This window comes from Lolium perenne, chromosome 3 (genome assembly GCF_019359855.2).
Source record: "Lolium perenne isolate Kyuss_39 chromosome 3, Kyuss_2.0, whole genome shotgun sequence".
NCBI lineage: Eukaryota > Viridiplantae > Streptophyta > Magnoliopsida > Poales > Poaceae > Lolium > Lolium perenne.
Window position 1 is genome coordinate 153,291,764 of NC_067246.2, and position 13,413 is coordinate 153,305,176.

A 13,413-nucleotide genomic window follows, 5' to 3' on the forward strand; every position below is an offset into this window, starting at 1 on the left:
TTGCCCCATGTGCTAGCAGTTTACTGCATTGGTCAGAAGAAATGAGCAGTTTATCTGCAGGGAGGAGATGATCTTTGAATGTCAATAATTTCCCATGAACACCAATAGTAAGTTCTCTCCCAACAAAATCAAATGTGATTGGATTGTGCTGTTTAAACCAATTTACTCCTAGTATTATATCAGCTCCGTGTAACTCCAGGATTCAAAAGTTTGTCACAAACTTGGTGCCTTGGACAGTGAATGGGCAATTGTATGCTATAAAACCAGAAGCTAGAACTCTTTCATAAAAAAAGTCAACTCTGTTTAGGTAAGGCTCTGGCGACATGGGCGATTTTTCCCTACCGCCTCCGCCCCCACCTTACGAGAGTCCAGCGGATCGCCGGAGGGCGCTACGAGAGACCAGGCGTGTCACGCGACACGCGGAGAAGGAAGGAGTGCGGGGAGTCCGTCCCCAACACGAAGTAGGAGAGGCGGCGGAGGGGCCTTTTAATCCCCGAACCAAAGGAGACTTAGATCGCAAAATTTCCACGACACCAAATCGATCGGTTCCGCGTTCTCGACCACGCAAAGCCGGCGGTGATGGCACCGAAGGGGGGGAAGAAGGCTCCGTCTGGAGCCGGGTCAGGCCAGGGCGGCCATGGTGCGGCAACTGCTGCGCAAGACCAGAGGGGCAATACAGGTCAGTCAATCCTGCCGCCGCCTGTACCAGCGGGGCTACTGATGGCACCATCAGCTGGTGGGGGTGAACAAGGGAATCTCGGTGAGAGATTTTCCCACCCAAAGCCTTCTGGTTGTGCCCCGGTGGCTCCAATGGCACGGCGACGGGCAATTCTTGACGCTGCTATGGAGGTAGAGGAGGACAGCAACTGGGATGATGGAGATGCAGTGGAGGGGATGGGGTTTGGTCCTGGTACTAGAGCGCAAATTGGGGGAATTGTGGATATGCAGGATGATGTATATCTGGAGTTTGATGAAGAGGAAGAGACAGTGAAGGAGGAACCTGCGGAGCCGACGACATGGAAACTTCTGGCGAGGTTTATGGCCAATTTCAAGCCAAACACTCGTGCGATGTTCAACAGATTCATCAAAGAGGTTTGGCATCTCCGTACTGGTATTAGATACTCTGAAAAGGGGAAGAACTACTACATTGTTACTCTGTTTTCAAAAGGAGATTATGAATTTGTGAAGCGTGGAGGACCTTGGATCTTTAACCAGCATGCGTTGATCCTCAAGGACCTGGACGAAGCTGCTCAACCATCTGAATCAAAACTGAACTCAGTTCCAGTGTGGGTTCGAATATATGATGTACCCTGGGGAAAACAGGATGATGTATGGGGAAGAAGGTATGGCAACAGTTTGGGTGAGGCAATGGAGGTTGATGTACCGGCGACCGAGCAGGACAAGAAGGAATTTCTGCGAGTACGGGTGCTACTACCGTATGACCGGCGCCTCCAAACGCAGATAACCACCGGTGTTAAGGGCAAACCTACAGAGTTGAAAGTTTTTAAACTGAAGTATGAGCGTGTGCCGTACTACTGTTCCCATTGTGGTTTTATGGGGCATAAAACGGATGAATGTGAGAATAGAAGGCTGGGAGCACCGTCACTGGATTATGATGCCCATGAACTACGATGTAGCCCTTATAAAAAGTTTGAGCATCGTACCTACTTTGTGCCACCTGAAGAACAAGCTTCAGCCAGGCGAGAGCTGAGCTTTGCAAGCTTTGGGAGTGCTGAATCATATAAACACTTTGACCGACGACAGGCACACAAGCGGCGACGCAATAGGGTCACACCGGATCGAGTACACTCCCAATCTGACTCGGCTGTAGATGAGATGCCGCCTTTGATGGATGACCCTATCATCCAACCGGCGACAGATGGCTCGAATAACCCTGCGGCAGCATATGATGGTATGGAAGGAGTAGGAACACCGGCTCTAAATGAAGTGGAGTTGAACCTCGCTGCCAAGGTTGATGCCATGACGATGCCAAGCCAAGATGCACTTTTTCCTTCACGACTGGGGGGCAGAGATGCCTCACAACCCATCATTCAGTTCCCGGATGATGAAGGGCAGGGTACTGAAGCTGATCATGGGCATCAGGTGCAGATCACAATGACAACAGATATGCTGGCCCATATGAAGCGCTTGAAACCAAGACAAGGAGCAGGATCGGATGGCAGTACAAGGGAGCATGGACCGAGACCTAGTGACATGATCCCAGCCCTACAGGGCCTGTCCAGCCTTCAGGTATCTTTTGGCTCTCTAAATGATGTCTCAATGTCGCCGGCTGATACTGTCCTGGGGAAAAGGACGGCGGAAGAGCAGGAGGTACAAGGGGGGAGGCTAGAACTTTCCCTAGGCCTGAACTATGAAGGAAAAGAAACAGGAGGGACGCCGAAGAAAGGGAAGATGCAAGGCCTGGAGCGTGGACAAGCGGGACAACGCCACATGGACGTGGTATACAGAAGAAACAAGAAGACGACAAATACCGGACACGAGCCTGCCGGTAACCTGGCGAGACCAAATGTGTGGTCTCGCCAGGAGCAATGAATTGTGTGGGATGGAACTGCCGGGGCGCGGGAGGAGCCTCGACAGTTCATGAGTTAGTGTCTATCTCCAAATCTCTGCATCCTAGGTTAATTTTTCTTTGTGAAACTAGACAGAATAAAAATAAAGTTAGGCGTCTTAGGTGTCGTTTAGGTCTTCGAGGCTTTGCTGGTGTGAGCAGCGAAGGCTTGAGTGGGGGTTTAGCCCTCTTTTGGCATGAAAACATGTACGTCGAGATAAAGTCCATGAATAAAAATGTTATTGATGCGTATATCCGTTTCTCACCTGAGGAACCTATGTGGAGGCTCACGTGTGTGTATGGTGAACCTAGAGTGGAAAATAGACATCAGTTCTGGTCTAAATTACAAGATCTAAAAAGCCAGTCTGATTTACCTTGGCTAGTACTAGGAGACTTTAATGAGGCGCTGTGGCAATTTGAGCATTTCTCTAGAGTTCCCCGGGCGGAAAACCAAATGATGGCCTTCCGGGACACTCTGCAAATTTGTGGTTTATCTGATTTGGGGTTCATTGGGCTGCCGTACACTTATGATAATAAGAGGCAAGGTCACAATAATGTTAAGGTCCGCTTGGACCGAGCGGTTGCTGACCGGACTTGGCGGAATCTCTATAGTGAGGCAGAAGTAAACCACATAATTACTCCTTGTTCTGACCATCTAATGATCTTGGTTAAATTTCAGCAGGAACAGCGTATGCCACCTCGGCAATCGTCACGACAGTATGAGATTCTATGGGAGCGCGCTGGTGAATTGCCTGAAGTAGTCGAACAGCTATGGACAGACCAAGGCGAGAAGAAGGATTTATATGGCGTCATGAATAAACTGCAGAACCTGATGGTCAAGCTACAGGGATGGAGCAAGAAAAAATTCGGCAATGTACTCCATGAGCTAGACAAGCATAGGAGAAAGCTGGAAAACCTCATTATAAGTAATGTTGGTGATATTAACAAAGAAGAGATAAGAAGGACCTCTGAAATTATTGATGAACTATTATACAGGGAAGAAATGCTATGGCTACAAAGATCCCGTGTTGCGTGGCTAAAGGAAGGGGATAGAAACACAAGGTTTTTCCACCAGAAAGCTATATGGAGAGCAAGGAAAAACAAAGTAAAGAGACTTAAAGATGCCAACGGAGCTTGGCAAACAGCTCCCAGTGATATGGAGAGAATGGCAACGTCTTACTTTAAGGAGCTGTTCACTAAAGATCCTAGTATCAACCCAGATGGACTATTACGTTTAATAGACAGGAAAATCACAGATGATATGAATGATACCCTAACTCGACCTTTTACTGATGATGAAATATCAGACGCCCTATTCCAAATTGGGCCGCTGAAGGCACCTGGACCAGACGGCTTTCCTGCACGCTTTTATCAAAGGAATTGGGGTCTGATGAAAAAGGAAATCATTGCAGCCATAAAACTCTTTTTTGATACTGGACATATGCCGGATGGAGTTAATGAAGCCACGATTGTTTTGATACCAAAGGTGGACCACCCAGCAGAACTGAAAGAATTTAGACCCATAAGTCTCTGTACAGTGCTATATAAAGTAGTAGCAAAATGTCTGGTTAATAGAGTGAGGCCAATGCTTGGGGACTTAATATCGCCGAACCAAAGTGCGTTTATTCCAGGACGCCTTATCACGGATAATGCCCTTATTGCTTTTGAGTGTCTGCACTATATTGAGCACAATCAAAATGATGGAAATAACTTTTGTGCATATAAGTTAGACCTATCTAAGGCTTATGATAGGGTCGACTGGGGTTTCTTAAGGAGATCGATGGAAAGGTTAGGCTTCTCTCACCGCTGGATCGAGTGGATCATGGAGTGTGTGACCACGGTGAGATACAAAGTAAAATTTAATGGAGCCTTACTGGAATCGTTCTCGCCTTCACGTGGCCTACGTCAAGGTGATCCCCTCTCGCCCTTTCTTTTCCTTTTTATTGCTGATGGGTTATCTGCTTTACTGCACACAGCGGTACAAGAGAACCAAATTACCCCGGTGAAGATATGTCGAAGGGCACCAGGAATATCACATTTATTATTCGCGGATGACAGTCTCCTATTCTTCAAAGCTGACCCAATACAGGCAAGCAGAGTGAGGGAGGTTCTACAGATGTACAGTCAAGGAACTGGACAACTAATTAATCCATCCAAATGCTCAATTTACTTTGGACCGGTGTGTGATGATGATATGAAGGTGCAGGTCATGGATACTCTACAGATTGTGGAGCAGCATTTTGAAACAAAATACCTTGGGCTACCGACACCGGATGGAAGGATGACAAAAGGGAAATTCCAAAGTCTGCAGGGAAAACTAGCAAAGAGATTCATGCAAGTAGAGGAAAATCAAATGGCACAAGGAGGAAGAGAAGTGCTGATAAAGGCGGTTGGCCAATCCCTGGCTACCTATGTCATGGGGGTTTACAAATTACCCTTTGGCCTGTGTGATGATCTGGAGAAAATCATAAGAAATTTCTGGTGGGGAACAGAAAAAGGTAAACGAAAAATGCACTGGCTAGCATGGGATGTTATGCTGAAACCCAAGAAACAAGGGGGCATGGGGTTTAAAGACATGAGAATGTTTAACCAGGCTCTATTAGCGAGGCAAGCATGGCGTCTAATTCAATTCCCAGACTCCCTATGTGCCCAAATACTGCGTGCCAAGTACTACCCTAATGGCAACCTCCTAGACACAGTGTTCACAGGCAACGGATCATCTACATGGCATGCCATAGAATATGGGCTGGAACTCTTGAAAAAAGGAGCAATCTGGAGAATCGGTAATGGCGCAAATGTGAGAATCTGGAGGGACCCGTGGATACCACGCAACTACCAACTAACACCAATCTCCCCGAAAGGAAGATGTAGATTGAAATGGGTCTCTGAACTACTCAACACGGATGGCACATGGAACATGCAGCTATTGGAGCAATGGTTCTACCCAATTGATATTGAAAAGATCATCCAGATTAAAACCTCAACACGGAATGCTGATGACTTTATAGCCTGAACCCTGACACTAAAGGCATATTTTCAGTAAGAAGTGCCTATAAGCTCGGAATGGAAGAGAGACAGAGGGGAGAAGATAGAGGATCATCGAGCGGGAAGCCCTATGGCGAAAACAGCGAGTGGAAATTAATATGGCATAGTCTAGCCCCACCAAAGGTGAAGACATTTGCATGGAAATTGGCTAGAAATGGCCTGGCAACTAGAGCAAATATGCTAAGAAGGAAGATGATCAAAGAAGGCTCTTGTCCTATCTGCGGTGCTGAGGAGGAAGATACCTTTCATGCCTTAATTAGTTGCCCTCATGCCCGAAGCCTATGGGGCGCAATGAGGCAATGTTGGGATCTGCCTAGTGAAAAGGATATAGATAGGGATGGGAAGGACTGGATACTCCCGCTCCTGAAGAATCTGAATGAGAACCAAAGGCTGATGGTCCTAATGGTCTTGTGGCGATGTTGGCATGTCCACAATGAACTTACACATGACAAGAAGGCCCCCCCGGTTGAAACCTCTAAGAGGTTCTTATGCGGCTATGTGGAAACTTTGTTGACATTTAAACAGTTTCCTCAGGCAGATGTTGTCAAAGGAAAACAAGTGATAGACATTTCAGGGGAAATGCAGAAACGGGAGAAGAAGAGCAGTTTGCTTCAGAGGAGCAGTTTGCTCAAGACACCGGAGAAATGGAGACCGCCAGAGCCTGGGACAATGAAGCTCAATGTCGACGGAAGTTGGGCCCAAGGTTCTGGACAGGCAGGTGCGGGAGCAATCATGAGAAACCATGTAGGAGAGACCATGTTTTCCGCCTGCAGATCACTAAAGGCTTGTGCATCGGCCTTGGAAGCTGAATTAGAAGCTTGTGATGAAGGCCTGAAGCTGGCCTTGAGTTGGTCGACTGAATCCATAATTGTTGAAATGGACTGCTCTACGGCCATCGCTATGATTAACGCAAAGGAGAAGGATCGGTCTGCCCTAGTGCACCTGGTAGCTAGTATCAAGCATAGTACAGGAGAAAGAGATGTTCTGGTTAAGAAAGTTGATAGAAGCCAAAATGGTGCTAGCCATAGCCTCGCCCATCTTGGACGAACTTCTGGTAGGACTCAGTTCTGGCTGGGAAGTGTCCCACCTGAAACTCAGGACTGTGTAATCAACGATTGTAACTTTCCTATAAGTTAATAAAATCTCTTTTTCCCCGCAAAAAAAAAAAAAAAAACAGAAGCTAGAATGCCACCACCTGCCACTTTGACTGTTATTTCTTCAGTTGCTGTTAAAGGAATCTTGTGCTTCTGAGCAAAAGCTAGATCCATGAATGTAGTTGTACTGCCTGTATCAGCTAAGGCAACAGCATGTGCTTTACTGAAATTGAGGAGGGAAATTGTAGAATCACTAGGACTTCCACTATAAGCTGATGCAGAAATGCACATTGCCACTAAGCTGGCTCAGGAAGCACCAGTACTTTTTGTATCGCTGGTGGTGGTGGGTCAATCAATAGGTGTCCCTGGTGTTCCTCTTCTTCATCATATCCCTGCAATTCTATCATATTCAAGGTTCTCTGCATCTGTGGGCATCTATGTCCAAGAAAGAAATTTTCATTGCAGTACCAACATAATATGGGCCTCTGTTGTTATTTGGTGGCCTGTTGCGGCTGTCTCTTGGCAGCTGATGTCGCTGGTTTTGTTGTTGTGGATATACTCGAGGAGCAACATGAGTTGTTTCCTTCACATCTAAGTATGCTTGTTCATATTTTCTTGCATACCAATAAGATGACAGCAATGTCTGGTTTGATACTCCACTTGTGAATCTGTCCACAAAGAAATCCTGCGGTAAGTAACTTCGCTCTCTTTTCATTTGTGTCATCCACTGCTTATACTGATCAATGTATTCTGCTTAAGCAACTGAAGCTGGTCCATAGGGTCATTAGCTATTGCGTCAGGAAAACGCTTGGTTGAGTTCCTGCCAGGACAATGTTTGCAGCGGCAAGCCAGCGCTACTGATCCACGTTTTGGCCTGTCCCCTGATATGTGCCAACCCCCATTTTACTCGACTTGTCAGAGGAATTTCCACCAGGTTGAAGACATCTTCACGCTCCAATAACCATGCATGAGGTGAGTCTCATGTGAATATGGGCAGCTCCACATGGGGTGTTCTCAAATGCAAGTCACTATTGAGTCTCATGTGAATATGGGCAGCTCCACATGGGGTGTTCTCAAATGCAAGTCACTATTGTTGTGTTGCTGAAAGGTATGTGATCCATTTATCCCCTGTTGTGAAGAAAAACGATTTTGTGGAAAGTTCTGGGCTTGGTGTGGTGGCTGATGGTAAGTTGGCTGTTGGGATTGGTTAAAGTTGTTGGTCTGGGGGGTGTGGGTGGTGGTGGGGTTTAGTGGTGGTGTATGGTTTTGTGTGGAGCTTGGGTGTTGGTTCTATGGTAGGTAGTGGTGTGGGTGGGTTGTAGGATTTGTGCGCTGCACCACGGTTAAGCGCGACAACGATGCAGTACTGGTGGACGCCAAAGGCTCAGTTTCGGTGACCACGGCCTTCTGTCAAGCATCGTTCATGCTAGGTGGAAGAGGCAGTTGGGCTGGTGTTAGGCGTCCTAAGTTGGGTGGGAAAGGGGGAGGATTTGGTGTCGGCGGTGTGGTTTGAGGCGTGGAGACCTCTGGGATGGGTGAAAGGTGGGAGCTTGCTCGTGGTGGAGGAGTCACAAAGGTGGGAGCTTGGCCTGTATCGGGTTGAATCATACCTTCTGGCTGCGTGAGCTGGTCGATGCTGGTCTGCATCCTCTCCATCAGCACCACCATGTTCCCCATCTGGTTTGTGAGCATGTTGATGGAGGCGGTTGATTCCGCTTGCTAGCTGTGGAGGCGCCGTCCCACAGATCGCGCGTCACGCTCTTGACGATGTTGTGCACGTAGCGCGGCGAGCTCGGCATCTGTTGTAGTGGCCGATCCGATGACAGGTGCGTCATCGTTGCTTCTCTCACGTGACGAGTTGCGAGATCGGGAGGAAGCCCTGGATCTGGGCCTGTCGGCCACGGATACAGGAGGAGGAGGACGCCGCCGGTGCGGTGTTTGAGGGTGGGAGGGAGGGCTTCGCCGCTGCTAGCCCGTGGTCCGAGAGCCGTCTGCTCTGATACCACCTTGTCAGGATCCTCGAGCTCACTGACGCGTTAAGGGGAAGGAGAAGGAAGCTAGCGCTCCGGCGGCGCAGCCATGGGAAGGGAGGAGACAACAGGTACGAAATTTAGGGTGTATTCATAGCATGCCACCCTTCCTCCCTCTCCTGCTCTTTATACCATAGAGCAGGACCACGCTTAGTTTTCAAAGTACAGCTATTACAATTCATAAACACGCTTAACGCGGGAATTAACGCAGTTTAAACTCGGACGCTCGACAACCGTTGGATCCTTCACCGGGCGATTTCTGTTTCCCGCTTGACCTGCCCAGCCACGTCCATGGCGTCCAAACTCGACCAGAGCGACGCCTAACCTCCTAAGCGACGACCTGGAACGCCTCAGATGTCCAAATCGTCCAAATCAGACGCCTTAGTCAAGATTATAAGGCGGGCACGACGCCTTGACGTTCCCAGGCGCTCTGACGCCTAAGCGTCGCCTAAGCGACTCAAAACCATGGAGAAGATCCCCTTCAAGAAAAAAGATGCAAAGGTGCTTATTAACTCTGATGCAGCAATCTTTTCAGAGCATTTCAAGATGGGGGTTTGGTGTTGTGGCTCGGGTACAAACAATGGTGTACGCTTGGCTGCCTCCAGCGAGCCAATTTTGGAAGTCCAAACTCCAAACACCTGAACTAGCTGAACCTATGACCTTCCTCTGTGCAGTCTCCCTTGCACGCGATTAGGGTACAAAGCTGTGATCTTTGCTTCAGATTGCCTTTCGCCGGTTCAGCGAGTCAAGTCCTTCACCGTCGACCGATCATATGTTGGCTCGGCGGTGGCACGTATCAAACATGCAGCAAGTGGCTTCTCTTCGGTGGAGTTTCGTCATGTTAGGCGAGCGATGAATGTTGCAGCACATGTGTTAGCCAAGTCTTGTGTTAATTCTAATAGTATTTGTGTATTTCATTCTGCTCTGGATTGTATCAAGGAGACTCTGTGTATTGATGTTGCATATCAATAAAGTGCCAACATTCACTCAAAAGGAAAGTCTCATGCCAACAAGAAAAAAAATTAATAAAATGCTTAAAATTACACCATTTGCAAATGAATTTTTTATTATGAACACCAATAAACCACAATACTAGCTATTCACAGCAAATTAAAGAGCATAGAAAGACACTAATGGTGAAGTTAACAAATGACCATTAAGTCTTCAACAGCACAATTCTAGAGTAACTTGATTCAACAAGAGGTCACAATTATAAGGAACGGATTACCAACTTTTGTGATTAGCATACTTCTTCAAACAGCATATGGATCCAAACAAAGTGTAGTTTAGCTTTAAAGACAAGTAGTGACAATACTTGCTAATGCACAAAAAGAGCTGGCATACCTCTCCTTGGATCAACAAAGCGGACAGCAAAGAAGATAATCATATTAAGAAGAGAAATCAAGCTCCAGTCAAGTAGAGAAGCTGCAAAAAAAAAGGGTACATACTGAACTATTAGATCAACATGAAACATGTTTAATGCTAATTCAGATTTTAGAGCTTTGAGAAAGACAACATGTGATTGTTATGCCAATGTGTTTTGTAGTATGAGTTAGTGCCTGAGATAAGAGTAGCTTAGTGTCCTCATAGGCCCATACAGATCCATGTGTGAGTCAAGCAGTCGGGTTAAGAGTTATATATATGAGGACCAAGGTACCATGGTACTTAGGGTACTTTTGGACTGTGACAAAAATGTACCCTACCAATTTTTTGGTCATGAACAAAACGTTGGTTCTTGAATGGATAGTTGCCAACTTTTTGGCATGCCAATACTCCACTACAGATTCTAGTGTATTTTCTTAGCCAATGTTGGCCAACTTCTGGGCAAGGAAAGGCTCAACTAAAATTTGCGCTAACCAAATTTCGATAGGGCGATCTTGAGCGAAAAACAAACACACCCTTAGAACTTTGATCGATAAAGATAACCGGTTATTCTAGCAAGAAATCCCTGTCAATGCTCGAAAATTGATTCAAGTAGTTATTACATCCAAACATCGAGAAGCAGGTGTGTAAAACCAAAACAAAGCCTATATGATGGTTTGGAGCCACCCCTCACAACCTAGCAATACATAAGCCAGCCTGTTGTTTCTCAGTCATGAAAAATTCTAACTACTGAAACCATAGTATGATTTTCAAACCATAGATGGATGAGCCCTCCGCTCCGCTCAGTTCTACCCTAGCCTAGCCACCTCCTGCCGCCGTTCTCTCCCCACCCCCCGCGCCTAGCCCTCACGATGTCCCCCTCCGCCTCCTGCTCCTCCGCCTCCTGCTCCTCCGCTGGCGGCCACCGCTCGTCGAGCGAATGCCGGTGGTCTGGTTGCGACGATGAGTCTTCCAGCGGGCGCTCCTACAGCGACATTATCATTCGCGCAAGGAGAAGTGGAGCTGGGTGCGACTGGCCATGGACAATAGTGGCAATGGCTTTGAGGCTAGCACTTGCAAATTTACACTTTCCGAGTCAGAAAAGCAACATCTCATTGTAAGCTTTTATGTCATGGCCTGAAAAAAGATTCTTTATATGTGCAACTTCTCATGTTTTGTGCTTATTACACAATATCTCACCCCTGTGCTGCCTAACCTTGTGTGACAGAAAACTGCAATCAACTATCTTACTAGACCCATTAGGTTCTTGCATCAATTGGAAGAATTGTTCACCGACCAATCCCAAGCTGATGGCTCACTTGCAATTGACCAAACCACTGTCAATGTTGATGATGGTAATGATGACAATGAGGATGTCGCTTGGATTCATCTGATTTACGAAAAAATATATGGGCAATTTGATGTACTGAACCGTGTCATTGTGAAGATTGCAGCTGTTAGTTAATTCCTCTATTTTCATATCTGTATCCTGTACTTTATAAATATATGTTCTCTTGTTTGTTGGCATGCAAGTTATAAGATCTGGAACCAAACCAAACAACAGCCAATCAAACGTGCCAAATATTTGGCTAGTCATTTGGCTTGAAACCAAATGGGTATGCCAAATTTTTGCCAGGTACTATGCCCTGTATTTGGTCATGCCAATATTTTGGTAGGGCTAGATTGGGCGCAATCCAAACAGCCCCTAACATTCTCCCAATTGTCTAATTGAAAGGCATATGATTATCATTATGAAGTGGGAATTTTAGTATTTTACACGAACAAATTGTGGTTAAAAACCTTCAAAAAAACGACCAGGTATATGATACGTAGATGTAATAAAATTCATCACGGTCAGAACCATGCTGCAGCAAACGACTTATGATCACTTGCCCCCGAGCGCAACCTAAAGGATCCGCGAAAACCCAACTAAAGAGCAACACGCGGCAGCATTTGGATGCTAATCCGCATTTCAAAAGGGTACGGATCGGAGGATGAACCGCACCTGTCAGGAGCAGCGGCGGCAGCAGGCAGCGGCCGGCGCACCCACCCGCTCGACACGCCATCGCGAGACGGCGGCGGCAGCAGCTCCTCCCGTTTCGCTTCGACTATTCCGCCACCGGCAGCATCTCAGAGGCGAAACAAATCGGATCGAACTGTCTTGCGCGCGGGGACAGAGAATAGGATTTAGGACGATTAGGGTAGCGAGGAGATCTTACAGGGTGTGGGTTTTTTTTCTTCTCTCCCTCTCCCTTCTTTTTACTCTCCCTCTCGTCGGTTTTAAATTGGACGTTTTTTTTCTTTTTAACACAAAACAAACGCACGACTCAGAGATATACCTGGCCATCTGTCAGGTCGGGCCAGGCGGGGCTTCGCGTGAAGGAAATCCTAGAGTTCATAATAATTTGTAATTATTATTTTATATTTTTATCCATAATTAAGTTTATACTAGGAAATATGCCCGCGCGCTGCGGCGGATTTATTTTCAATTAAAATTTTAGTTGATATCTTGTTCTTTTGTTTATAGATGCCTAGCGGTGCGAAACGAAATGGAAACTTGTAAGCCCATGGAGTTTGTATATATGTTAGAAAAACGTCTGGACAGCCAATTTAAGCCATGCATCATTCATGGTGAAAATTTGCAGCGAACCATAGTGAGCATTCTATGTAGCATCTTCAATAAAAAAGCTATGCCCATAGTAAATAAAAGGATTGATGAGATGCTCATTGTTTGTTTGTCTTGTCATTTTTGCATGGGATTGCTCCTAGGCAGGAGTACTTCTATATCATGGGACAGGAGGTACCCCATTGACGTTCTCGATGATACATGTATACTTACAATGATAAGAACTTATTTGGGACCTATGTTGAGTAGCATGAAGTTTAGGTACTCATATTCAAGGGGCACGAGATTTCCAACTTCAGATTTGTCAAGCATATAACTCATATTTGCCCTCACATTAACTTTAACCATTCAAGATGATTATGATAGGGGTAATGAGAGCTCAAAACTAATGAGTACCATACTTTTGGAAGGTTTATAAAACTTGTTAATCTTGCTTCCTCTGCAAAGAGTGTTTCTTTTACTTTTATGTTGAGTATTCATCTTCTACTTATGCACCAATTAAGAGAGCATAGTTGTCATTCTTAGTATAATGTGCATAGTTCCAAAATTATTATTGATTGATTCATGATTATGCTATTGTTTGTTCTCAAATTACTTGTATCTAGTCACCCTTTGAACTTTAAAGGTGTCCTATAATTTATGTTTTTCTACTTCATAAAGGACATGCTGAGCACCACTTTTCTATGT

General features: G+C 46.1%; 1 protein-coding gene across 3 annotated transcripts in view; it reads right to left on the bottom strand.

Moving 5' to 3' along the window:
• The window catches only part of LOC127326993 (piezo-type mechanosensitive ion channel homolog), a 55,280-nt gene extending 42,911 nt beyond the window's left edge, over positions 1–12,369 (bottom strand). The window contains exons 1-2 of one of the 3 annotated variants that reach the window (XM_051353773.2): positions 12,106–12,369; positions 10,083–10,163 (exon numbers count right to left, since the gene is read on the bottom strand). In XM_051353773.2, the coding sequence (XP_051209733.1) occupies positions 10,083–10,163; positions 12,106–12,166 (142 nt within the window). In that variant the 5' untranslated portion in view covers positions 12,167–12,369. Of the gene's footprint in view, positions 1–10,082; positions 10,164–12,105 lie in introns of those variants that run through there. The other 2 variants (XM_071828219.1, XM_071828220.1) reach the window with 2 other exon arrangements.
• Between the last annotated feature and the right edge of the window lie 1,044 nt (positions 12,370–13,413).